The sequence below is a fragment of the Taudactylus pleione genome, unplaced genomic scaffold, assembly GCF_031769625.1.
Source record: "Taudactylus pleione unplaced genomic scaffold, aTauple2 ptg000030l, whole genome shotgun sequence".
NCBI lineage: Eukaryota > Metazoa > Chordata > Amphibia > Anura > Myobatrachidae > Taudactylus > Taudactylus pleione.
The window spans coordinates 4,412,456-4,438,397 of record NW_028284432.1 but is presented as its reverse complement, the minus strand read 5'-3'; the positions used below and the strand labels follow the sequence as shown (position 1 = coordinate 4,438,397).

The following is a 25,942-nucleotide window of genomic DNA, read 5'->3' as shown; positions in this document are numbered from 1 at the left end:
GACCACTATAAGGGGATAATGACCGTGACAAGGCATCGGTCTTCGGAAGGCAAGACACTTGACATTCCACACTCCATGACTGAACCTGCATAGTGTTCCAATCAATTCTGGGCTTGTGCTTACACAGCCACGGGTATCAGAGTATAACTTCATGGGAAGTCTTGGGTATAATGAAGAAACTGATATGTTCAACATGGAGGCCTCCAACACAAACTAAAACAGGTTGAGTTCTCTTAGACACAGTTCCATTACAAAGAGATTTACCATCAATGGAGGTCCAGGGGACAAAGTGATCCAAGGTGCTGCAGGGAATTTGTAATTTATCTGCCAACCGAGACGACATGAAATTCCCCGCTGCCCCGGAGTCCAAAAGGGCAGACACAAACACAGGGCTAGAATTAATGCCTAAGGCTATGGACAACACAGAGTCAATACGTTTAGATGACGGAAGAATTGCTCCTAGCTGAGTGCACCCAGAACTAGCTAGAAACGGGACGCTCCCTGGCTTGCGGGTACAGGAAGCCACCAGGTGACCCGAGTCTCCACAGTATAGACAAAGGTTCTCTTTAAAGCGTCTCTGTCGTTCTTCGTTAGAGAGATGGGTATGATTTACCTGCATGGGTTCTTCCTCGGAAAGGGAGGGAGTGGGACGGGTAGGGGAAGGGAAACGCTTAGCTCTGTGTTTTCCATCTTGGTGCTCTCTAAAGCGTATATCAACTTTATTACAAAGGGAAATGAGATCACTAAGACTAGAGGGTAATTCACGAGTCACTAGATCATCCTTTAAACGATCTGATAGACCTTGCCAAAAGGCCAATGTTAAGGCTTCTTCGTTCCACTTGAGTTCAGATGCCAAAGTCTGAAACTGAATGACGTACTGGCTGACAGGACGGGTCCCTTGTTTTAACTTCATAATACTGGAGGAAGCAGAGGAAGTTCTTCCAGGCTCGTCGAAAATCCTCCTGAATGTTGCTAGGAACTCTGGGTAATTGTCCAGAAGCAGCTCTGAACACTCCCAGAGCGGAGAAACCCATTCTAGGGCGGAGCTGGATAACAAGGACACAATGTAAGCCACTTTGGTTCTAGGAGCAGGAAAATTAGAGGGTTGCAAAGTAAAGTGCACATCGCACTGATTGAGAAATCCACGACACAGTTTTGGAGTACCATCAAACTTATCAGGTGTAGGAAGATGCAAACGAGGAGTAGATCCAGAGGAAGAAATCACAGGAATGGGGACAAGAGTAGCTGCAAGCACACTAGGAGCCGTTGAAGTAGCTTGTACAGTATCCAGGCGGCGTGCAATGTCTTGCACAAACTGTGCCATCTGTCGCTGTATAGTCTCCACACTTTCCAAGCGAGTTGCTATGCTCTGAATTAAATCCTGTTGTTTAGTAATCTCTTGCAGGAACCGAGCCACTTGGTGCTGCATAGCCTCCAGGCCTTCCAAACGGCCAGCAATACTTCGGAAAAAATCCACTCCAGACTCCTGTTCCATGGCCGGATCCATGGGGCCAGTGCAAACTGTTATGTTCTGGGTTGTTTGTGGACCCGGGGTGGTAGCAGGAGCGATCACAGAAGCGGGTTTGAATAAAAAACTAGGTTTTTTAATATGTGCTTGAGTAGACATAAACTATGGCAGTAAATAAAAGTCCAGGAATATATAAATGTGCACAAAAGTTCTGTGGTGGGAGCAATGGGTTAATGTCCAGGCAGAAACAATTAGAGCTGTCCAGGTGTGCAGGTAGTGAGACTGAAAATGATCAAGCAGGTATGCAGGAAATATTAAGCCAGGTATGCAGGTAATGAACTAAGGCAAATGAGCAGGATGTCAGCAGGCTCAGGCACTCAGGTATGGGCAAGGGTGATGGAGGAAGCGGGGTAGTCCAGCGGAAGCTAGGAGCTGACAGGCAGACTGGCAGACAGCAAATTCACAGCAACAGGATAAGCACAGAGAACTCCCTCTCAGCTAGGCTGAGATACACGTTGCACTGGCAATGCAAGGGAGCTCTGAACTCCCTTAAATCCCCAGTGCTCAGCCGTGAATGGTCAGAGAGGAGCATGTGACACAACAGGTATGGGCAACTAGGTCACCTGACCGGAGACAAGATGGTGGCGCCCATGCCAAAACGGAACAGAAGCACCCCCAGGCCTAACCAGACCAGAGTGACAGTATGCCCCCACAGAACCACGCACAGCCAATGCTCTTCGCCAGGCACCACCACCACCGCCAGATGCCCCCCGCCATAGCGTCCTCACAGGTATTAACCGTCGACTACCATGCCGAGAGACCCTGGTCGTGACAGTATTATTCCCAGTATTATTCCCATTGTGGTCACTTCATTATTTTATTTATTAACAGTTTCTTATTAACAGTTTCAACAAATTCCGTTGCGCTTTACAATTTAAATCAACATTAACATTTTACTGGGTTGTAAAAGACAGACAGACATACATACATGAAAGACACACGTAAAGGACATACATAAAGGTAAGAGGGCCCTGCTCGCAAGCTTACAATCTTTAGATAAACGAAATGATTGTATAGGAGTGGAGAGGGTTAAACCTCCTAGGCTGGGAGCGGACCGGAGTGGGGAATCATGTGTCATGTAGGGTCAATGGGTTTTTAGGGTTGTAGGTTTTAGCAGGGATATTACAGTTTGTTGGAGGCGGAGTCAGCCCCTTTTGTTCCTGTCTTTTAAGGGGGTAAGTGCTCTTACCTAGCTCTGTGGTACGTGGCAGTTTCTTTCAATAGCTCTACCTCTTTAATTCCTTTCTTCTCTCTTGTCCTTCTTGTTTCTTTCCTTTTCTGGATCTATCTTTTTGTCTTGTCTTAATTTGTTACCCCATACTACCTCCCCAGTCGCGCTGGGTGCTTTATTAGCTGTGCCCCCATTTTGAGTGTGGGATACTGGACCCCCCCACCACCACCACCATCTGAAGCTATGCCCCGCCTGCATCGCGCATTGCGTCCCCCTGCCCGTTACAGGGTCCAGGAAGAAGGCCCAGGGAGTTCTGGGGAGGCTCCTGCCTCCCAAGAGGGAGCTGAAGGGGCCAGCGCGAGTCGCGCGGCCCCACAATGTCATGGGCGACCGGGCGCGGCTGTGCTTACCCGCGGCCATCAAGCAGGTAGGTGTCACAAGCGTGGAATTTAGGAGCTGTGTTCCCGGACTTGGCTTAATGAAGTTTCTCCGCATGAGAGTGTGCAGTGAACTGACAGGAGTTTGAGGAATGCGGCAGTAACGTGGTAGCTAGGAAGCTACGTGGAGCGGCTGGATAGCCGTGGGTAGACGTTGGTAGCTGAGTGGCTACGTGGAGCGGCTGGATAGCCGTGGGTAGACGTTGGTAGCTGAGTGGCTACGTGGAGTGGCTGGATAGCCGTGGGTAGACGTTGGTAGCTGAGTGGCTACGTGGAGCGGCTGGAGCGCAGTGGGAAGGCTTGCTTAGCTAAACTAAGAAACTAGTTGCACTGGCAACTTGTGTGAGCATTGGGGATCCTTTTATAGTGGACACTGGGAGCTGACAGGCTGAGAGAGAAGTAGAAGGCTCCTCATTGGTGGTAGTGGGGTCACATGGGCAATCCAAGATGGCCGCGCCCATGGACCGGAGGACAGCGCTTCCTGGAGGTAGTCAGCGGGGCCCAGCGGTCAGCAGGAGCCGGCGTGGGAGCAGCACAGCAGCGGGACCCTCCAGAGGACAACAGCGGAGACTGCCTTGGGAGAAGAGGAAGGAGCGTACAGCGCGGGAGCCGGAAGACAGCGCAGGTCGCGCCCGCACAGGTAAGCGACGGGGTCTGATTCTGGGGTCTCCAGGCCAGCGTGTGACAGGTAGGGACACGGCGGCTGGGGTGAAGGCGCGGCTGCACTGAGCAGCCACGAGCTGCATGTAGTGAGCCCACAGGAGGGCAGAGCTACCGCGATTAGGATGGTGGACGCTCACCCCCCGCGGGTGCAAAGGTCACAGGCGCCCACGCGCACCGTGAGGAGGGCTGCTAATAGCCCTGTTAGTGCCTGGAGGGGCAGGGGGGACTTCCCCAGGATTAATGCAGTGGGGAATGTTGAGGTAGGGGAGATGGACAGCCCTGGCAGCACATTAGGGGCTTTGTCAGTCAGGGAGGCAGGCAGCCATTTTAAGACAGGGGAGCTGCTGAAAGGGGGGCGGGGCTTGCACTTAATATGGAGGATGATTGGCAGGCTAGTCAGCAATCAGCAGACAGGGTCATGTCTGGGGCAGCAGTTTCTGGCTATGCGGATACTCAGGTCCCTAGTGGGGGTGCAAGTCAGTCCTTTGACCCTGCAGCTTGTGCGGCCATGATGTCGTCACTGACATCTGCTTTTGCTCCCATGGTTGCGGCATTGGCTCCTAGCCAAGCAGATAGCGAAAGGGTGGATCAGAGGCAGCGTTCAATTTCTGCTACTCTGGGGCCAGCGGTAGATCAGTTCATGCAGGCTTGCAGGGCTATGGGCTCCGCTGCAGCACAGTTGGCAAGATCAGAGGCGTCTGGGGATAGTGCTGCTGTGTCTTCACCTGCTGTGTTGGCCGTGCCCACGGTTTCGGCCCAGGGGGCGGCTTCATCATCTTTTTCAGATGCTATGGAACAGGATTTCAGCGTCGAGGAGGCTTCATCATCGGTCGTGTCCGGGAGGGAGCAGTCCAGATCGTCAGGTGAGATCTCAGAAGATAATGATGTTGCTGACTCTGTCTCCTCTTCTTCCTCTGTCTCGGACTTGTCGTCGACCTCTTCTTCTCTGGCTTCTTCTGTCAGCAGCGCGAAAAGGGCGTGGAAGAGGGCTGCTAAATATGCACGCAAGGAAGCTGATAGGCGCGATAAGCAGGCTAAGCGGCTTCGTCAGAGTAGTAGCGCGCGGAAGTCCAAGAAGCGTCAGCATCAACCAGGTGTGGTGCATTGCGACAACACAGCAGTATTGCGGGGTCTGCGCGATTGTTGCAAGAAAAAAATCAGGAAGGGCGATTATGTGGTCATGTTTATTTTAACTGAGCAAGCCAAAAAAGATTTCAAAGCAGCTAAGCTTAAAGGCGGGGTGGGGTTGGAAGCTTTTCGTTCTTATGATAACTGGCTTGCTGGGTTTTGCGTATTCGCAGCATGCTGCTTGAAAGATCGCCCAGGGGAGCACCTGAACATAATAAGGTATATCCACCTGATTCATGGGATGCAGCGTAAATCTAGGGGCAGCGCCTGGAGAACCTATGATGAGGAGTTTAGGCGCAAGCAGGACGGATCCAAACGCTTAGATTTTGGGTGCAAGGACGTGAAAGTGTGGCTTGACGTCACGCAACCACCAAAAGGTGTAGCGGAGGATTCTCGGGTAGGCGGGGATACTCATAAGCGGGGTCTGGTGCGTGGTGCCCAAGTTCTGATCCCTCCCCGGGGCATCGCCAGACGGGCCCCGGGCAGCTTTCTGCGCAGACGCCTTTTAAAGGTAAATGTTTTGCCTTTAATAATGCCTCCTGTCCCCAGGGCCAACGGTGTCGTTTTCGAAACCTTTGCTTGCGTTGCAACGGATCGCACCCCACCTCTAATTGCTTCAGGTTGTCAGCCCAACAGGGATCCAAGTTGGGAGGAGGAGCTATTCCCAAAGCGGGAGGTAGCACAGGCTCTAAATAGGGCACCAACCCCTATCCGTTTGGATGCTATGTCCAGGTGGCTAGGGTGGTACCCTAATAGACAGGACGCTGAGTTTTTGTTTTTCGGGTTCAAGTTGGGTTTTCGTTTACCCGTTATAGGGGAAGTTCGAGTCGGTTCCCCTAGAAATTTACAGTCTGCCCGACTTTTTCCTGACGTTCTTCAGTTAAAAGTCGAGAAAGAGGTTCAATTAGGACGTATGGCGGGTCCCTTTGCGCATCCTCCAGTGGGGAATCTGATTGTTTCCCCGGTGGGGGTGGTGCCTAAGAAAACTCCAGGAAAATTTCGGCTGATCCAGCATCTGTCTTATCCATTGGGGTCCTCGGTTAATGACGCTATACCTCCTGAATACTGTTCAGTGAGGTATCAGTCTTTTGATGATGCTCTCAGTATCGTTAGAGCATATGGATGCGGGGCCCTCATGGCTAAGATGGATGTAGAGTCAGCCTTTCGTTTGCTCCCTTTGCACCCCGAATCGTTTAGGTTCATGGGTTTTCGCATTGGGGGGGAATACTTCATAGACAAGTGCTTGCCTATGGGGTGTTCGATTTCCTGCGCATATTTTGAAAAATTTAGCACTTTCCTTCATTGGTGCGTAGAGTTTTCTTGTGGGGGTCATGGGATAGCGCACTATCTCGATGACTTCCTCTGCGTGGGGCCCGCTGGGTCAGAGCGTTGTAACGAGTTACTTGGTTCCATGAGAGCGCTGTTTTTTCATTTTGGAGTACCAGTGGCAGACGAAAAGACAGAGGGACCCCTCTCGTGTTTGTCATTTTTAGGTATCGAGATTGATACCTTGGCTGGCTCCTGTCGTCTGCCGCGCGATAAAATTGACAAATTGCGAAAATCCATTTCAGAGTGTTTGGTTGCGCGCAAAATTTCTCTCAGGCAGGCCCAATCACTGTTGGGTTGTATGAACTTTGCCTGTAGAGTTATACCGATGGGTAGGGTATTTTGCAGAAAGCTAGAGAGGGCCACAGCCAGGGTTTCCAAACCTCACCATTTGATCCGTTTATCGTCAGAAATAAAGAGAGACCTGGAAGTTTGGGTTTCCTTTTTGGCGGATTTTAATGGGATCAGGATATGGTTATCCCCTCTGGTGGACAATGTGGATTTGCAGCTTTTTACCGACGCAGCAGGATCTTCGGGGTTCGGTTGCTACCTGAGGGGATCCTGGTGCGTCGCAACTTGGCCGGAGGAGTGGATTCGTGCAGATTTGACAAGAGATATGCTGCTCTTAGAACTGTTCCCAATAATGGTGGCCTTGGAGGTCTGCAATCGCAGCATTTTGTTCAGATGTGACACTCTGGGCGTGGTGCATGCGATAAACGGGCAGAGAGCAAAGTCGTTGCTGGTTTTGCGTGTGCTAGCGCAGCTGGTGCTTGCCTGTTTGCGTCATAATGTGCTGTTTCGAGCTCAACACGTACCCGGAGTTGACAACGGGATTGCCGATGCGCTGTCCAGATGTCAATGGGGTCGGTTCCGTACATTGGCTCCTGATGCAGAGATTGATGGTGTGCTGTGCCCCTCTTATGTTTGGCAGGTTATCAATCCGGACTGGAGGGGTTAGCGGAGCTGTCCATTGCACCAAGCACCCTCAAGGCTTACCGTCGGTCTTGGGAAGAATGGGAAGTTTTTTAACGTAGTCAAGGCCTTGGAGGTAAGGGTCAGCATCAATTGATGCTTGCTTTTATTTGGCAGCTGTATGTATCTGGCAAATCGAGAGCGGTAGTTTCACGGTACCTGGCAGGTATTTCGTTTTTCTCCAAATTGAAGAGGCCTTGAAAGGTTGGGCGCACACTGAGCTGGTTAACCCTGATAAAATACGGCCTATAGACATTTATCTGTTACCGTCCATCCTAGGAGCGGTTGCTGACGTGGCGGCCTCCGGTTTCGAAACGCTTTTGTTTAAGTTAGCTTTTTCCATGGCTTTTCATGGTGCTTTCCGGGTGTCAGAATTGGTTGCTCCCTCCAAGTGGAGGGATTCAGCTATGCTTCGTTCGGATGTGAACGTGGGTGAGAGGTCCTTGCTGTGCAGATTGCGTAGTTCTAAGACCGTTCAGTTAGGCAGGGGTCGCTGGATAACATTGGTCCCCTCGGCGGATTGTCGAATTTGTCCGGTCGGCTTGGCCACTTGTCATGCATCTGTTAGACCCTCAGCGGAGGGCTCATGGCTGATGCATGGCGATGGGCTTCCATTGACAAAATTTCAGTTTAGCTGGATGCTGCGGCGATGTCTTTGCAGCGTGGGCCTCTCACCAGGGGAGTTCGGCATGCATTCGTTTCGAATTGGTGCTGCCACTTCCGCCGCCGCTGCGGGATTTCCAGAGTCACAGATTCAGGCTCTGGGCCGGTGGAAATTGGCCAGCCATAAGCGTTACATTCAGCTGAATCGTTGAGGTTTAATGTTGTGCATGCACGTTACATATGGTTTGTTATGTTTTACGAAGTGTCATTGATCCTGGTCTTGTTTGTTTTCCCGTCTTTCCTACTCGTGGACTAGCTACTCGCCATTGATTTCAGTGGGAGTCTGGAGAGTTTTGACGATTTTTTTTACCTGATCTGACGGATTTAATTTGGCTATTTGGTTATTAATTACAATTATATGTCCCTCAGCAGGTTTTACGTTTTCTCTCTGGTCGAGTTCATTTGTGTTATCCGATATCCCCCCCTTCTTTTTTATTTTAACTTATCCTCCTGTGTCTTTATGTCGCTTCAAATTGGCACAGAAGCTTGTTGTTCTTTAAAGATTCAAATCAAAATTTTTCTTTTTGGCAGATCCTCACTAATATGTTCCCCGTTAGATATGCATTATTAAATATGCTAAAATTTTACAATAACTTTAATCTTTTCTTTGTTTTTCCCTCATTATAGGTATGGCTTTTGATGATTGTACTGTATGGATAATTGGCCATTCATTTGTTTTCTGGGCGGCTAGGTTCATGCAGGCGCAGGAGGCACCGTTGTTTCCGGGAGCTAGTGGAGTTAGACGGATAGGGGTCAGAGGTATGTTGTGGGAGAGCCTTAAGCCTAAACTCTTGCAGCAGGTTCAGCGGCATGGCTTACCGAGAGTCGTGGTTATTCATCTAGGTGGGAATGATTTGGGCAAGAGGACATCTCTGGAGTTAAGGCATGCGGTGGTGGAGGATTTGGGTCAGATTATGATGGCATGGCCAGCTTGCAAAATAGTCTGGTCTTTCATGGTCCCTAGATTGTGTTGGCATGGTGTGGTTGACGGCAGAGCCATTGATGAATCCCGGAAAAAAGTGAACTTTGCGGTTTCAAAATTTGTGTTGAAAAATGGCGGGGCGGTGGTCAGACATCCTAGGATAAAATTTCGGGATACTTACCTTTTTCGGTCTGATGGGGTTCACTTAGCGGAGGAAGGTATGGTTATTTTTCTTGAGGATCTGTTTGAGGTTGTAGTTTCTGTGCGTTAGTTCTATGGTGGCGGTGCAAGGTTCCTTTGGCAGAACCTTGCTTTTGGCGGGAAAGAACGGCAGGTTACCTATTAGCACTGTGAATATAGGTTTACTCATTGTTTTGCTCACCTTCTTTGACTCTTAAAGTTTGCTGGACCACCCTGCCGGGGGCAGCATCATCACCTTACTGGGTGGGTAGTCAAGATAGAAGGCTTGAGCGTATTGTGTTGTGGTTGGAGTGTTTATAGTGTTAGGCTTGGGCTGTTGTTAGCCGTTCTTTCTTTGCCACCATATTTAAATTAATTTAATTAATATAGTAACTAATTCATTATATGTTTTAAAATAAATAGCTAACAAATTCTGCCAAATACAAGTCTCCGTGTCTTTATTTCAATTGAGTTGTGTTATTGTCACTGATTCACACGCGGGACAATCCTCAGACGATGGGAGGTTTAATTAATTTAAGTTAAATACAAACATTTGTTGTCTTTCTGTTTAAAAAATCTAATGGGAATCTGCTTTCACCCTGCTGCCCAATTGAAATTTAAAATAAAACTTACAAATATATCGCAGCAGTGACGCTTGTATTTATAATATACACATATATTAAAATAGATATTGAACTCTTAGTGATGCGTCACCACAAGGAAAGGGTTACATTTAGTTGGCACACATTACAGCATTACAGGCTAGACATTGTTGGAAAGCCTAATGTTCAGTCCCATTGATTTTTGTTGCAATGCCGCTGTAAAATAACTTGCATTTGTCAGCACTGCAACTCATTTATCACAGGTCAGCCAAGCTACAGAACAGATTCAAATCCTGCCTGGTCCTATAGTTTTATATCGTCAGCAGATTCAACTAGCACATTTCCCAACTGAAGTCCTTCTCCACTCCATCTATGTTATCATTAAAGGACTTCAAACACAGCCAGTAAAATGACAGCAAAGCTGTGTACACACTACACGCTGTGTTTTCCCACCGAACGCACAATGCGGTGGCACGATACATTGAGCCGTCCGTACACGCAGCATGATGTAGTGGACGAAACCGTGACGTGCTGTTCCATGCTGCATGGCGATGTACATTGCATCATCCCACCTGCTGTGCAGCATAACAGATGGGTCGATGCGATGAATGACCCGCAGGCACGCACAATCAGGCATACGCACTTTGTGATCCGTACGATATATCATTACGATCCGCGTTGGAATGATATATTGGGCAATGGATCGCATAGTGTGTACCATACTCATACTTGCTTACCCTCCCGAAATGGCCAGGAGTGTCCCGAAGATTGGGTGGCAATCTCGGCCACCCATAAAGGTGAGGTCACCCGGCCCCATCGAAGTGGGCGACACAGGCGGCTGATGACGCAATTCACGTTGAATTACATCATTGTGGCTCTGCCCCCCCGCTACGTAATACCAGTAATCTTGATTGCGTTGTCACATCCCCAGACCAGCTTACATCCGCTCCCCGCTGTCCCCAGATCTTCCCACCCCCGTTAAACCCCATTCACCTCACTGCCGACATGGCTCCCAGAGGAAGCAACCAAAACGTCAGCTAGCCTGAGCAAAAGATGACTGGTTGGTACTTTATCTCTCTCCAGTTTATCTGTCTGCAAGCTTTTATACATATCCCCCTCAATTTGATGGACTCTCCTAACACTAGTTCAATTTTCCCAGAGACATTCTTAAAGTGTAGTCGTCACCTACTAACAGTGGCAGTGGCCATTTTGTGGATAGGACTAAAATGAACTTGAGAATACAGCCTATCAATTCCCTATAAACTACTGACATTGCTGGGTTATGAGGATTGTAGTTCCCCAGGCCACAGTGATGACATCAATGTCAATAAATCCTCGATAATTGATAGGGTAAATGTTGGTTCACTCAACAAAATGGATGAATATTAGTTCAGTCAGCAAAATGGCTGCTTTCATTGCTTGCAGGTGATAGATACACTTATTTCCTGACTATTTAGTATTACTTTCTCCCAACTGACATCCCAAGACTCAATGATTCTCTTATGGAAATGACTTTCAGTTTTGTAATGGCTTTATTGTTGCACATTCTTTGACTGAAATCATCCAGGACGCCCTTATAATGACCCTAGTCTCTAAGACACACTGCTTATTTCATTTGCTGGGATGGACAATATTCAATCTTAAAAATCGCAATTTTATAATTCCCTCGAGCTCATACTGTACAATGCATATTGATCTATTATGGGAAGTTTAGAGATATATAATTTGCATTGCAAATGAAATGGAAAATTTGAACATGAACAATTTAATAAAGGATGTTTTTGGTTTTTTTTGTAATATTCCTTCAAAGAGAGAATATGCTCTATTAATTTTATCATCCTATAAATGCTTTTTAAACCATTTGGGTCCAATTCAGAAAAGCTTTGTGTTTACAAACTTAAAAGTGATCTAAAAAATATTGGCGTTTGGCAAATTCAGAAAGAAGTGAATTATATGCAAAATTTTGTTTTAATAACTTGAATAACGTCTAAAAACAAATAAGAAGAACAGGTGCGCTGATCAACCAAAGGGTATATCTTAAACAAAGAGGCTGCTCGCACAGCAGGTTCTGCACCTGCTAAAAGTAAATAGGCCAAACAGAAGTTGAAGCATTAGTTTGATCAAGTGACCACAATTTTAATAGAAAAAAAGTTTTTTTAATTACAAGACTAATAACATACAGTATATAAAAATGCAGATGCATAACACGGTACCACTCTATCCATCTGTCTGTAGGCAACAGCCTTTGGGGTGCACACAACAGTATAGATTGCGGAACCCCTGCAAAAGTTCCTCTCCTTAAATGGCCATAATACAGCAAAAGTTCTCACTCTGCTGTACACTCCCTATGAACATTAACACTGGCCATATAGCAATGTCTAGTATCCACTTAAATCCAGGCTGGTATTCCGTAATGACAGCCGTATTAACAGGTATATTTAGTAAAAAGCGAATTTGTAACGGAGTGACATAAATTCACCTTCATTCTCTGATGTGCTGTTCAGCAGATAGTAACATTAGGTCCCAGCCACAATCAGAATGCCGAATATCCAGATGGCAAAAAAAACAAGACATCGTCAGATGTATAGTAGCAGTGGCATCTCCGTCTAGGGCAGTGCTGGGTTTGTGGGTGAAAATCCTTACCGCTCTGTCTCCTGTCGGCTGTCTGAAGATCCTAATGTCCAATGAAAAGAGAGTGTCCATGTTAGGTAAATCCTTTTCCTTGATGCGTTTCTCCAGGTTTAAAGTGCTCCCGATTTCATCAGAATGTATTTTGTTTCTGCAGTGCAGGGGGTTGGTTCAAATAGTTATCATAATTGAGATGTAGTGTATATCCCGGTGGATGAGATACCGGCCATCGATATACCAACATCGGCATCCTGCTGCCGGGCAAAATGCAGACACCACTAGGATACCAGCTTCGGAATCCCAACAGCTGGCAACCCGATCATAAAACACCAGAGCCAGGTAAGTGTTAGCCGCGGGGGGGAGGGGTTAGGTTTAGCCACCCCCTAGGGGGACGGTTAGGCACACGCTTGGAGTGTTAGGGGGGGAGGGGAGGTTAGGGTTAGGCACCACCGGGGGGAGGCTAGGGTTATGCACCTCCCCAGGAGGGTTAGGTTTAGGGTGTTGGAAGGGGGGTAGGTTTAGGCCCCCCTGGGGTGCCTTAGGGTTAGGCACCACCCTGGGAGTTTTAGGGTTAGGCATTACCAAGGGAGGGTTAGTGGGGGAGAGGAGAGGGTTAGCCTACTTACCAGCCGGCATCGGAACTCGGAAGAGTCGAGCTTGGAGGGTCGGGATTTGAAAAGACGGCTCTTCAAACGCCGGTATTTCAATCCCATTCCTCATAATTAACTTTATTATCTAACAGATGACTGTTAATGCACCTCAAAGGCTGTTGCCTACAAATTGATAGAGTGGTACCATGTTATGCATCTGCATTTTTATATATGTCATTAGTCTTGTAATAATAAACCCTTTTTTCTATTAAAATTGTGGACACTTGATCAAATTAGTACTCCAACTTCTAAAAACAGAATGTTTTTCTAGCTTAATTTGTACTCTAAAAAATTGCAGAATTTTAATGAAAGATTCACAATAACATTCTAATTAGCCTCTTGGATATTAAGCCTGGGGTATTTGCAATATTACATAAAAACTAACAATTGGGCATAATATACTGTACATTTTATACTATGGTAGATTCTCGTACACTGCAATTTTTTTTCTCCCATACAGTATAATGGCCAGTTTTGTGAATTTCAGCCAAAGGGCACAATTTGTTCTTGAAAATCAAGCATATTTCTCTGACTATATATATATATATTATTTTTTTTTTTTATTAGGTGTTAAAAGCAGCCATTAGTAGCGCTGTACATGAATATGAAATGTGATCATTACAATCCATTGGAGCAGTGCCTAAATTAACATCCAATCTAGTAAAATAGTCAGGCAATAACTTTTGAACAGACGGCAACACATATATGGAAGTACCATCATTTAACACTACAAAACAATATTGTAAAACTAGCAAAGTTATAGTCTATTTACTATTTAAATAACATGACTAGTCAAATGGCAATTTTTACTTAATGCTCACACTTTTACCATTTAAAAAAAGCTGTGAAGACTGTAGCCGGGAACCCCAGCTTTTCAGGGCTATTCAATACCCACCAGATGGCCTACCTGGAGATTTCAAATTGAAACAACTCAATAGGCTACCTATTTATCAGAACTTATCTTAGAGATCAAAAATCAATTATTGACACCATTTATTGATAAGACATCATTGGGACAGTGGAGTGGTACAGTGGATTGAATTAATGCTCAGCTGTCTGCATCAAGAAAAGTATGAATCGATAATAATCGAGATACACTATAAGCATCGGTCATCATCATCAATCATCTTCATCATTAACTTCCCAATGATGACTGGCGTTTTATTGTACAACTAAAATAAATCGGTAATTAAAAACTGTTTGCCCCCTTCTAAAAATAGAAAAAATTATCCAAACACCAGTGCTTATAGCCACAGCCGGGTTCCGATGATGGGAAGTGACAAACAGCGAAAGTTAGTTACCAACACCAAGCTATGACAGGCTGGGCTGGCACATATTAAATAGGGTACTAGCAGTTTAGGGTACCCCTACCACAGTGGGGCAGACCCAGTCTGTTCAGCAGCAGGCCTCTCATAAGCTAGTTGTACATTTTTGGGACATCCCATTCTGTTTCTGTATTATTTGTAACCAGCCCAGGCAAAATACTTTGATTCAGATTTTTTATTGTATTTTTTTTTTTCCGTACTTACTTTTCATTCCTTCTATACTTCTATACTTGTCCTTGCATGTGCGAGTTCAGATGCAATGGGAAGGATGGCGTACTGTATATAAAACATCATGGGGGCGGGGGCACAATGACACAATTCACATTGTCCCTTATTTATCCCGCCCACCTTGACTTACCTCTGCACAGACCTCTGGGCATGTGCGAGTCCGGTCGCGAGGAGGAATACGGCTGTACGGCATAGAAATGGTCATGGGGTGGGGCTACGATTGTACAATTAGCTGCACCCTGCCCCCAACCTGACCACTTTCCCTCTACACGACCTCCCAGAGAGGGAGCCTTGGATGTTGGCAAGTATGTTGTAAAGTACTATGAGGTCTATTCATATAGATTCCAATGTGGACAGTGTTACATTTCACTATATATCGCATCATATTGATGCGATGTATAGTAGTTCAAAGTAGTTTTCATGGATATTTACCTTTCCGGCAAAGCGATCTGAAAATCCTCCACGATCCTGGGAAGAAGTGGCTCCAGTGATCCGATGTTTGGCTAGCTGGAGCTGATTGCACATGCACCGGGACACAGCCACACCGGACACCGGGCTGAGATCAGAGTCTTCCTCTCCTGCAGCTTGCCTCCGCTTCCTTCCTGCCGACCCAGAATTACATCGGGACTTCTCACAGGCAGAGCCAGATTTGGAGGGGACTCATAGTGCATCTCTCCCCCAGGGCCTGGAGTCCCTACATTGAGATCAAAGGGGTTGTCCAGAGGGATCCTTGAGCCCACATCTGCAGATGCTGCACTCATAGGATATAGGGTAGGGGCAGCGGTGCAACGGAGGTGAGCCGGCATATGCCAGGTCACCTTGCTATAACTGCGGTGGCCGGCAGGTGTGGGGAAAGAGCGAGGGGGCACTGAGGTAGGCAGCAGTCAGCAGGAGGTGACCCTGCATATGCGTATCCATTCGCCATGGATTATGCAAAGTGAAGCGGAAAGCGGAGCTTTCCATGCTTCTATGAATTACACTCTCCATAAAAAAGAATGGTGATGCAATTCATCCACCGAGCAGGGGTACCGCTGGAGAAGTGATGAACTTCTCCACGGTAACCCACTGTAAATAGTAGTAACCAGAGAAAAGCCCTGTTTACCGCAAAACAGGGCTTTTCTCTGCTCTTTAAATTAGGGAAATGCGCCGACCCCCCTGTGTTTTTGTTTGGGATCTGGTTCTGGATCAGCCCTGGTTTTGGATCTGGATTGGTTTTGCCAAAACCTCACCTCCGTGTTTGTTTTTCGGTTTTGGATCTGTATTTTTTCTACAAAAATCCTAAAACAGCTAAAATCACATAAAATGGGCCTTTTTTTGTTCCTACAGTATTATTAACCTCAATAACATTTATTTCCACTCGTTTCCAGTAAATTTTGACCACCTCACAGCTCACAATATTGATTTTTTTTTAATCTAGTTAAGGGCTAAAAGGTTGCGGCCGTTACAGCCTTGAGGGCTGGTGAGGAATGATGACAGGTGGCTTTTGGGCCGTTAAGCAGGATGTGGCCTTTGGGCTGTGAGGCAGCCTTGAGGGCTGAGAACCCTTGGCTAAATGTCACTGTTGTGCAACTTGTGCCGCCGAATTGACACAACAAGTAGCAGTTGGTTCAGAATGCAGGAGATGCTATCTTTGGCCATTACAATTTCTGGACATTCATAAACCATAAAATTATAAATATCAGGCAGCAATGCCCAAACAGCATATAATGAATAGGAAAAAGGTGCAAGATGGAATTGTCCTTGGGCCCTCCAACCCACCCTTATGTTGTATATATGAAACAGGACATTCACAGTTTAACAAACCAATCACTTCAGCGACAGGGACTGTTACTTGTGGCTGAAATGATTGATTTGTTTGGAGCCCCCACAAAACAAGCTGCCAATACGCAGTGGACATTGGTGGCAATTATCCCATACACAAACTGGCTTTACAACATAGGTAAGATCAGATGTCGTCATCGTCATCCCCTTCGGTGTGTACATCCTCTTCTTCACACACTATTAATTTATCCCCGCTGCAATCCACCATTACAGACGCTTCTGTAGTTTTTTTTTACTTAAGTGCTGGTAAAGGTCTTCCTCGTGGAATTTGTAATTCATTTTGATGAACATCATCTTTTCCACAGTCTGCGGAAGTAATCTCCTACGCCGAACACTGACAAGGTTCCCAGCTGCGCTGAAAACTCTTTCAGAGTACACACTGGACGGTGGGCAACTTAAGTACAGCAAAGCCAGTTTGTGTAAGGGACTCCAAATTGCCTCTTTTTCCTGCCAGTAGTGAAACGGGCTGTCTGACATGCCTATTTGGATGCTATCCCTAAAATAGTCATCCACCATTCTCTGAAGGTGACCATATCAGACAGTCATGGTAGACATGTCACTCATTGTAGGCAGTTCTTTCAGAGCCAACCAGATGTCATTAGTTTTTGCTGACTGATCTGCATCACCACCAGCAGTGTGTCTCTTAGGAAAATTTAGTTTTTTCCTGGCAGCTGCAGAAACTGAAGGAAAAGATGCCGTGTCACGAGCCGCTAGAGCTGACAATTTTTTCACCTACAGCTCTTTGCATCTTTTCAGATTTATGTCCGTTGGAAAGAAAGACACAAGGTATGACTTAAACCTAGGATCAAGTATGGTCGCCAAAATATAGTGATCTGATTTCAAGAGATTGACGACCCTTGGATCCTGGCAAAGTGAGTGAAGGGCTTGATCTGCCAGTCCGACATACCTAGCGGAATCACTCAGTTTCAGCTCCTCCTTCAGTTTCTCCAGCTGCTTTTGAAAAAGTCTGATTAGGGGAATGACCTGACTCAAGCTGGCAGTGCCTGAACTAACTTCACATGTGGCAAGTTCAAAGGGTTTGAGAACCTTGCACAACACGGAAATTATTCTCCACTGTGCTTGACTAAGGTGCATTCCCACTCCTCTCCCTATGTTATAGGTCGAAGTGTAGCCTTGGATGACCTTTTGCTGCTTCTCCATCCACTGAAGCATATAGAGGGTAGAATTCCACCTAGTTACTACCTCTTGCTTCAGCTGATGGCAGGCAAATTCAACAGTTCTTGTTGGTTCTGCAATCTTCGACACAGTTGCTGAATGTCGAAAATGTCCAGAAATCTTACAGGCCACCAACAGCATCTCCTGCACACCTCTGTCATTTTAAAAAAAAATGTTGCACCACCAAATTCATTGTGTGAGCAAAACATAGAATGTAATGCTCGCATAATATTGCTGGCATTGTCAGAAATCACAAATCCCAAGCAGAGTCCAAGTGGGGTAAGGAATTTTGCAATGATTTCCCTGAGTTTTTCTAAGAGGTTCTCAGCGGTATTCCTCTTAGTGAAACTGGTGATACACAGAGTAGCCTGCCTCTGAATGAGCTGGCATTTGTTAGATGCTGCTGCTGTTTGCACTGTTGGAGGCAATACACCTACCCAGTGGGCTGTGACACAGTCATGTAATCTTTAGTTTGCCCTGTCCCACTTGTCCACATATCTGTGGTTAAGTGGACAGTGGGCACAACGGCATGTCGGAGGACATTAATAAGGTTTTTTTTAGTGTCCTTGTACAGATTGGGAATTGCTATTCTAGAGAAGTGGAATATAGAAGGGACACGGTAGCGGGGACACAGGACCTCCATTAACTATCTAAAACCCACTGCATTAATGGAGGATACTGGACACACATCTAATACAAGCATAGCTGTTATGGCATCAGTAATGCGCTGTGCAACTGGGTGTTTGCTGTCATACTTGTTCGCCAATGCAAAGGATTGTGTGACACTCAATTGTTTGGTTGAACTTGAACTACTGAAAGTAGTCTTCTTCCGGGTCCCCTTCTAGGATGAAGATCCACTCACAGCAACAGCAGCAGGCGTAACACTCAATGATCTTTTTGAGGAACAACGGATAGGAGAGGAATCAGTCCTTATGATATTGGATGCAGGACTACTTCCGATCACGAATGAGGATGTTGATGATGATGCAGGTGTTAGTGATGGAGATTGCAGGCGCTTGGATCCAGATAGAAGGGAGCAGCTAGGTGACACTGGACTGATTGTTGTTTGTTTTTTGTCCCCAAAGTGTCACAGCCAGGGTTTCTTGGCATGGTAGTCACTGGGTATTACCTGTGAGGTTGTTATGGTGGGGGGTCTCTGGCAGTGGTGCTGGTGTTTGGCGGGGGTCATTGGCTGCGTGTGGGTCTGTGCGGGCACATTGTCACTAGGCCTGGCGAGGTCTGGCGGTGTTTCCATTCCGTTGGCATGGGCGCCGCCATCTTGCCTGCGGCCACGTGATTCCGGCTGTCCAATCCTGGTAGGTCATGTGCTCATTCCAGCCAGTCACAGCATGGCAATGAGTATTTAGGAAGGTCCAGAGCCTTCCTTCCTTTGCCAGTGCAACGTGTTTCTCAGCTGCAGCTGAGAGAGAGTACCTGTGCCTTACCTGCCTGCTCGTTATATGCTTCTAGCCTGAACCTTGCCTGCACCAACCTGCTGGACTTACCCTGCACCCTCCATATACCTTCTTACCTGCCTGAGTACCTGAACCTGCTGTTTCCCTGCAACTTGCTTCATTTCACTCCCAGCTGGACTTCACTACCTCTGCCTGCATCAGTTACAGCTCACCAAACCTGCATTCAGTTACAGCTCATCAAACCTGCATTCAGTTACAGCTCATCATACTGGACTGTTCCTGCCTGTCACTATCTGGACATTTCCTCATTAACCCCCACTACAGTTATCAAGTGCACTTTAGTGCTATACCCGGACTCTTTATTTGCCATTCCCATGTCTTCTAAGACACTTATTTAAAACTCCACTTTTTTGTTTAAGTCTGCTTCTGTGTCTGCTCCTATCACCACCCCGGGTCCACAACAAATACAGAACCTCACAGTTTGCACTGGCCCCATGGATCCGGCCACGGAACAGGAGTCTGGAGTGGATGTATTTTGCTGTATTGCTGGTCGTTTAGAAAACCTGGAAGCTATGCAACATCAAATGGCCCAGTTCCTACAGGAGATGTCTAAACGCCAAGATAATCTGCAAACCTCGTTAATTCCTCCTGGGGTATCAGCAACTACACCTCCTCCTGTGCCTGGTAATACAGGGTTCAGGGTATCCCCTCGTCTACATCTACCCATGCCAAGCAAATTTGACGGCAATCCTAAGCTCTGTCGTGTTTTTTACATCAGTGTGATACACATTTTACGTTACAGCCTGATAACTTCCCCACCGCTAGAACCAAAGTGGCATACATCGTGTCCTTGCTGACTGGCTCGGCTCTGGATTGGGCCTCCCCACTCTGGGAGCGTTCAGACTCGCTGCTGGATAATTATACAGACTTTGTATCTTCATTCAGGAGGATTTTCGATGAGCCAATATGCCGTACAGTTTCAAATCTTGGCAACAGAGCTTAAGTGGAATGAGGAGGCCCTCACCTCACCTTTTTGCATGGTCTGTCCGACCGATTAAAAGATTATCTGATTACCCGTGAGCTTCCTACCAATTTAAATGATATGATCTCACTCTGCAACAAAATTGACCTATGCTTCAGAGAACGTCAGGCTGAAAAGCACAGAACTGACCGGCAAAGGTTATTTACGTCTCCCTTGCCTACCCATCCACCCCATCCTCCTATAGATAAGGAGCCCATGCAGGTGAACCAAACCCATCTCTCCAAAAAGGAACGTCAGAGAAGGATGCTAAAAAACCTCTGTCTGTACTGCGGAGATTCGGGTCACCTGGTGGCCTCCTGCTCCTGCAAGTCGGGAAACTACCCGTTCCTAACTGACCTTGGGGACATCAAGTTAGGAGTTATTCGCCCGTCCCCAAACACTAAAGATTTCAAGATTTCCTTAGCTTTGGATCTCAAGACCAACCCTGTCTTCGTCTCTGCTCTATCAGATTCTGGAGCAGCCAGAAACTTCATGACTTCCAGCCTAGTTGATAAACTACAGATTCCTTGTTCATCTCTCAAGCAAGCAATTTCCCTGACTTCTGTAGATGGACGTCCTCTAGCTAAAGGACTGGTCACCAAGGAAACTCAACCAGTATTAGTTCGTGTTGGGGCACTCCACTCCGAGTATTTAAAGTTCTTAGTGATACCAGAGGCTTCTCAAGAAATCATCTTGGGACTACCCTGGTTACGCCAACATAATCCCAGGATAGACTGGTGCTCAATGCAGATTCTTTCATGGGGAACTGACTGTCAGAAATCCTGTCTTCCCAAAATACGACCTGTAAGGAAGACAACTCTGTTACCATCTCCAGCTATACCCGAGGAGTACCAGATGTTCTATGATGTTTTTTCCGAGCAACAGGTGAACGTCTTACCTCCCCACAGAGAATGGCACTGTCCTATCGAGCTGCTGCCTGACAAGATGCCACCCCATGGTCGCACCTATCCTCTATCCGTGCCTGAGACTTAAGCCATGTCAGAGTACATCCAGGACAACCTAGCAAAGGGGTTTATTCGACTTTCCACCTCTCCTGCTGGAGCCGGCTTCTTTTTCGTTGGAAAGAAAGATGGAGGCCTAAGACCTTGTATAGATTACCGGGGCCTCAAATATATAACGATTAAGAATCGGTATCCTCTTCCCCTGATCACAGAATTGTTTGACAGAGTTAAAGGGTCCATCATATTCTCAAAACTGGATCTGAGAGGGGCTTATAATCTCATCCGCATTCGTGCTGGTGATAAATGGAAGACCGCCTTTAATACTAGAGATGGACACTTTGAATACCTTGTGATGCCCTTTGGGTTGTGCAATGCCCCTGCCGTGTTTCAAGGCTTTGTTAATTAGATTTTCCGGGACCTGTTGTACGTCTCGGTTGTAGTTTACCTGGACGATATATTGATTTTTTTCATCTTCTGTAACAAAACATCATGAACATGTGAAGGAAGTATTGTCCCGTCTAAGAAAGAACCACCTTTACTGCAAACTGGAGAAATGTGTCTTTGGGGTTCCCAGTGTGCCATTCCTTGGTTACGTCATCTCTGGCTCAAGTCTAGAAATGGATCCCAAGAAGGTGCAGGCGATTTTGGATTGGCCCCGTCCTCAAACGTTGAAAGCCATCCAGAGATTGCTTGGGTTTGCCAACTACTATAGGCGTTTTATTAAAGGATTTTCATCATTGTTGGCTCCCATTACCGCCTTGACCCGAAAAGACGCTAACCCTGCCCTATGGCCACCTGAGGCAGAGACTGCCTTCCAACTTTTAAAACAGGCGTTTATTTCAGCTCCAGTCTTACAACGACCAGATCTGGATAGGCCGTTTCTAGTGGAAGTGGATGCTTCTTCAGAGGCCGTGGGTGCTGTTCTTTCCCAGCATTATGACAATAATCGAGTTCATCCCTGTGGGTTCTTCTAGAAGAAGTTTTCTCCTGCTGAGAGAAATTATGCCATTGGTGAACAAGAACTTTTAGCAGTAAAGTTAGCCTTAAAAGAATGGAGATACCTGCTGGAAGGGGCCAAGTTTCCCTTCACTGTCATCACGGACCATAGAAATCTGCTCTTCCTCAAGAATCTTCAGTGCGTGAGTCCTCGTTTGGCCCGATGGGTGATATTTTTTGCTCGGTTCCAGTTCACCCTGACCTTCCGGTCTGGAGCCCTTAATCAAAAGGCAGATGCCCTGTCCAGATCTTTCTGCTATGATGACAAATCAGAGAATCAACAAAATACCCCTGTTTTGGAGTTAAAAGTCTTTGCCACCTTACAGCTACAGCCTCCTACAGGGAAGTCCTTTGTGGCCCCGGAGTTAAGGTAGCAGCTCCTCACCTGGGCTCATTCCTCTTGCTTTGCAGGTCACTCATTTACCCGGAAGACCTTGGAATTTTTAAAGAGAGGCTATTGGTGGCCACCCAGTTACTTTTTAAATGAATGTGTGGCTAACGCACACACAAATTTTTTTTCTTATATTTGCACTGGTGGTGTGCCTAACACGCACACACATAAAATTGTTTTATTTTTTCACTGGTGGTGTGGCAGTCTATCACGCACACACAAAAAAATAGTTTTTATTTTCACACTGGTGGTGTGGCTAACACGCACACACAAAAAATATTTTTTATTTTCACACTCGTTGTGTGGCAGGCTAACTCGCACACACAAAAAAAATTATTTTTATTTTCACACTGGTGGTGTGGCTAACATGCACACACAAAAAATTGTTTTTATTTTCACACTGGTGGTGTGACAGGCTAATACACACACACAAAAAATAGTTTTTATTTTCACACTCGTTTTGTGGCTAACACGCACACACAAAAAAATATATTTTATTTTTTTCACACCGGGGGTGAAGAAGAGCGCCCCTGATGGACAGAGCACCCCCTGGGCAATACAGCAGGACAGCCAGCCAGCCCCTATAGACAACGGCCAGCCAACCCCTATGGATTACAGCCAGCCAGTCCCTATGGACAGGACAACAGCCAGCCAGCTCCTATATGGATTAATATGGACAACAGCCAGCCAGCACCTATGGACAACAGCCAGCCAGCCCCTATGGACAGGACAACCTCAAAACAGCCAGCCAGCCCCTATGGACAACAGCCAGCCAGCCCCTATGGACAACAGCCAGCCCCTATGGACAGGACAACAGCCAGCCAGCCCCTAAATGGTATGGATTATGTACAACAGCCAGCCAGCCCCTATGGACAGGACAACCTCACAAGTCACAACAGCCAGCCAGCCCCTATATGGACAACAGCCAGCCCCTATGGACATTAAGCAGCCAGCCCCTGAGTGACAACACAACTGTAGCCAGCCCTATTATGCACAACAGCAGCAAAGCTCCCAGCTCCCTCCCTCTTCACTGTCCACAGCGGAAATGAAAAATGGCGGCGATCGCAGGACCTTTATACAATCCAAAACCCGTGAGAATCCCACAGCGGGATGATGACGTTTTACCTCGTTTTGAGATCCAAGTCAGACGGGAAAAGCCAAGCCAGACACGGATCTGACTCGGATCCCCTAAGTTCGGGTGGGTTCGGATCTCTGAGATCCAAACCTGCTCATCTCTACTTTGAATAGACCCCTATTTTATGCTGGCCCGTGAACAGTAGGCCATAGGCATTTGATCATTTTGGTTAAACTTAAACCAAATGTTGACTGGAAACGCATTTGTACTGTGCAATGTCAAGTTGCTGTAAATTATGAAAAAGAAAATTATTCCTTTTTATAATAACGGATTTAACAACATATTACGGATGTATTGGTTGGCTGTATTTTAAAAGCACTTAGCAATCAGGGGTATTGAATAGAAATTCTAAACTTTGGTTTAGGAAAAAAAAACACTCGGAATTTTAAACATTATTACAAAATAGCAAAGTATTACATTTTGAACATGTTTGGGAGTAGAATTGCTCTGCGGAATCCTGCAGGCTATCCCATCCCTTTCATGTATTGTCTACAGTACACAAAACTCCACGGGTGACACGCATTCTTCATAAGCTGGTTCCGTGGGGGGTCAGGGTACATTATGTATGCATTAATTCAGTTGATTTCAAAATAAACAGTTTCCCAAAGAGGAAACAAACACGCACTAACAGTTTCCTTTAACATCGAGAGAGTAACATGGGAATTGATTCAATAATGATGCTTCTGGGAAGTGATTAAATTATTTAACAAATAAATGAAGAGTAGAAAAGTGTGTAGTGAGATGAAAATATATGTTTCATGTTCAGCAATTTTGTATTATGTTCAAGGATGACAGCATGTGCTGGATAGAGCAACTGAACCAGCAATGGGCATGAATATGCAGGAGGCACACAATATTTACTAAAGTGAGAGTTTTTAGAAATGAAGATGTTGTCAATAGCGACGAATCAGATTCTACTTAACATTTAACTAGCATCTTCTAGAAGATAATAGCTAGAATCTGATTGGTTGCTGTGGACAACATCACTTCTAAAAACTCTCACTTTAGTAAATATACCCCTAAGTATGATTATTGTAGAAATAGTGGAATGTAGATCTCTGCATGTAAATATTCACTTGTTGAATACACGATAACTAATTGAACACAGTCAAATTTGCAGTGATTGTAATTATGTAAATGATATGCAAATAGATTGCTTTCTTGCCCGTGCTCAATATGCAAAGTATTCAGACCAAATGATTTCAGGTTGGTAACTCCTATTGTAACTGGCTTCAGGTCAGCAGTGTGTGCGTGTGTTCCCGCTCATGAATTATGCATGTGACGGGAACACGTCTTTTTTGCTTTCAGCATGTTCACAATAAAATAAATTGTGTTCCGAAAAAGCACTTTTGTCACTTGTCAGCTATGAAGCACCATTAGAATCCTGCTCTTGTATGGAGTTTTGTGTAAAGCCCCTTTATATGATGGGAAGTTACAACTAACTTCAGATTTATGCTGCATCAGTTCTTATTTGCAAAACAAGGGGCTTGTGGCAGCCGCATGTATATAATGTGTTGGCTGGGACTCACTGGTAGTTGGTATGGGCTCCCCTGTTTGAATTTTGGACTGCGCTGCAGCCCCACCCCTGGAACCGCCACTGGTCCCTGGTGATTTGTCAGATTCTGTATTTGTTGTGGTTGTGGGCACAGAAATGGGACCACTGGGCAGGACTGATTGGAACTGGAATGAATGAAACTAGGTGAACGAATGACACTCCTTCTCATTCAGTTCTACCTTCTGAATACAGAGTAGGAAGGAGAACAGAGTAATCACTAGACTGAAGCTGATGTGCTACACAGATATGGTGGCAACACTACAGAGGCCTTGAACACTAATAGATGATGATGGTCAATATTGTAGTGTCAGCAAGACAGTAGAATACACACTAGGGATAAGTGCCCTCTGCAGATGAAGGTAGGTATAGAATGCTGGAAGCCTGCAGGCTGAGACAGGTACTGCACAATGATCTAGCAGACTGTAAATAGAGTAATACACAGGCTGCAACTGGTACCGCACAATGATATAATATTAATTAGCAGACTGAAGTAGATAGTGTGTGCAGTATTATACTGGTTGAGACTGCATGCAGTACAGCAGGTTAAGTGGCCTATTCAACAACACTAAAACAATGGTTTTAAGGACATTTTCCTTCATTACCTTTTTTTAGTATTCATGAACACACTTAACAGAGGAGATATCACTGATATCTGCTGGTTAAGTCCGTCAGCGTTAATTTCCACACTCCCCATACTTTAGTACATTAGTATGGGGATATGGAAATTAGGTGTTACTATACGCCACTCTCAGGTGGCGTATAGCGGGTTAAACTTACCTGCCTCAGCTGGGCAGGTCCTCGGCCGGCTCCCTCCGGCGCTTCCTGGTCCCTCCTCCGACTCCGGCTGCTGCTCTGACACTGTGTTCTCCCGGCAGAACACAGTAAGTTGAAAAAAATAAAAAAAACTTTTTTTTTTTCTAAACTTTACTAATTTTACTGTGTTCTGCCGGGAGAACACAGTGTCAGAGCAGCAGCCAGAGCCGGAGGCAGCTGCAGCGGCCAGGTAAGTGGGGGACAGGGAGGTGAGCAGGGAGGGTAGGGGGGGGA

General features: G+C 46.1%; 1 protein-coding gene across 1 annotated transcript in view; it reads left to right on the top strand.

Annotated features, from left to right (window-relative positions):
- The window catches only part of LOC148539110 (uncharacterized), a 126,367-nt gene that overhangs the window by 40,014 nt on the left and 60,411 nt on the right, over positions 1–25,942 (top strand). The window contains exon 2 of the mRNA XM_088451837.1: positions 5,548–6,590. Within this exon, the coding sequence (XP_088307963.1) occupies positions 5,548–6,590 (1,043 nt within the window). The remainder of the gene's footprint in view (positions 1–5,547; positions 6,591–25,942) is intronic.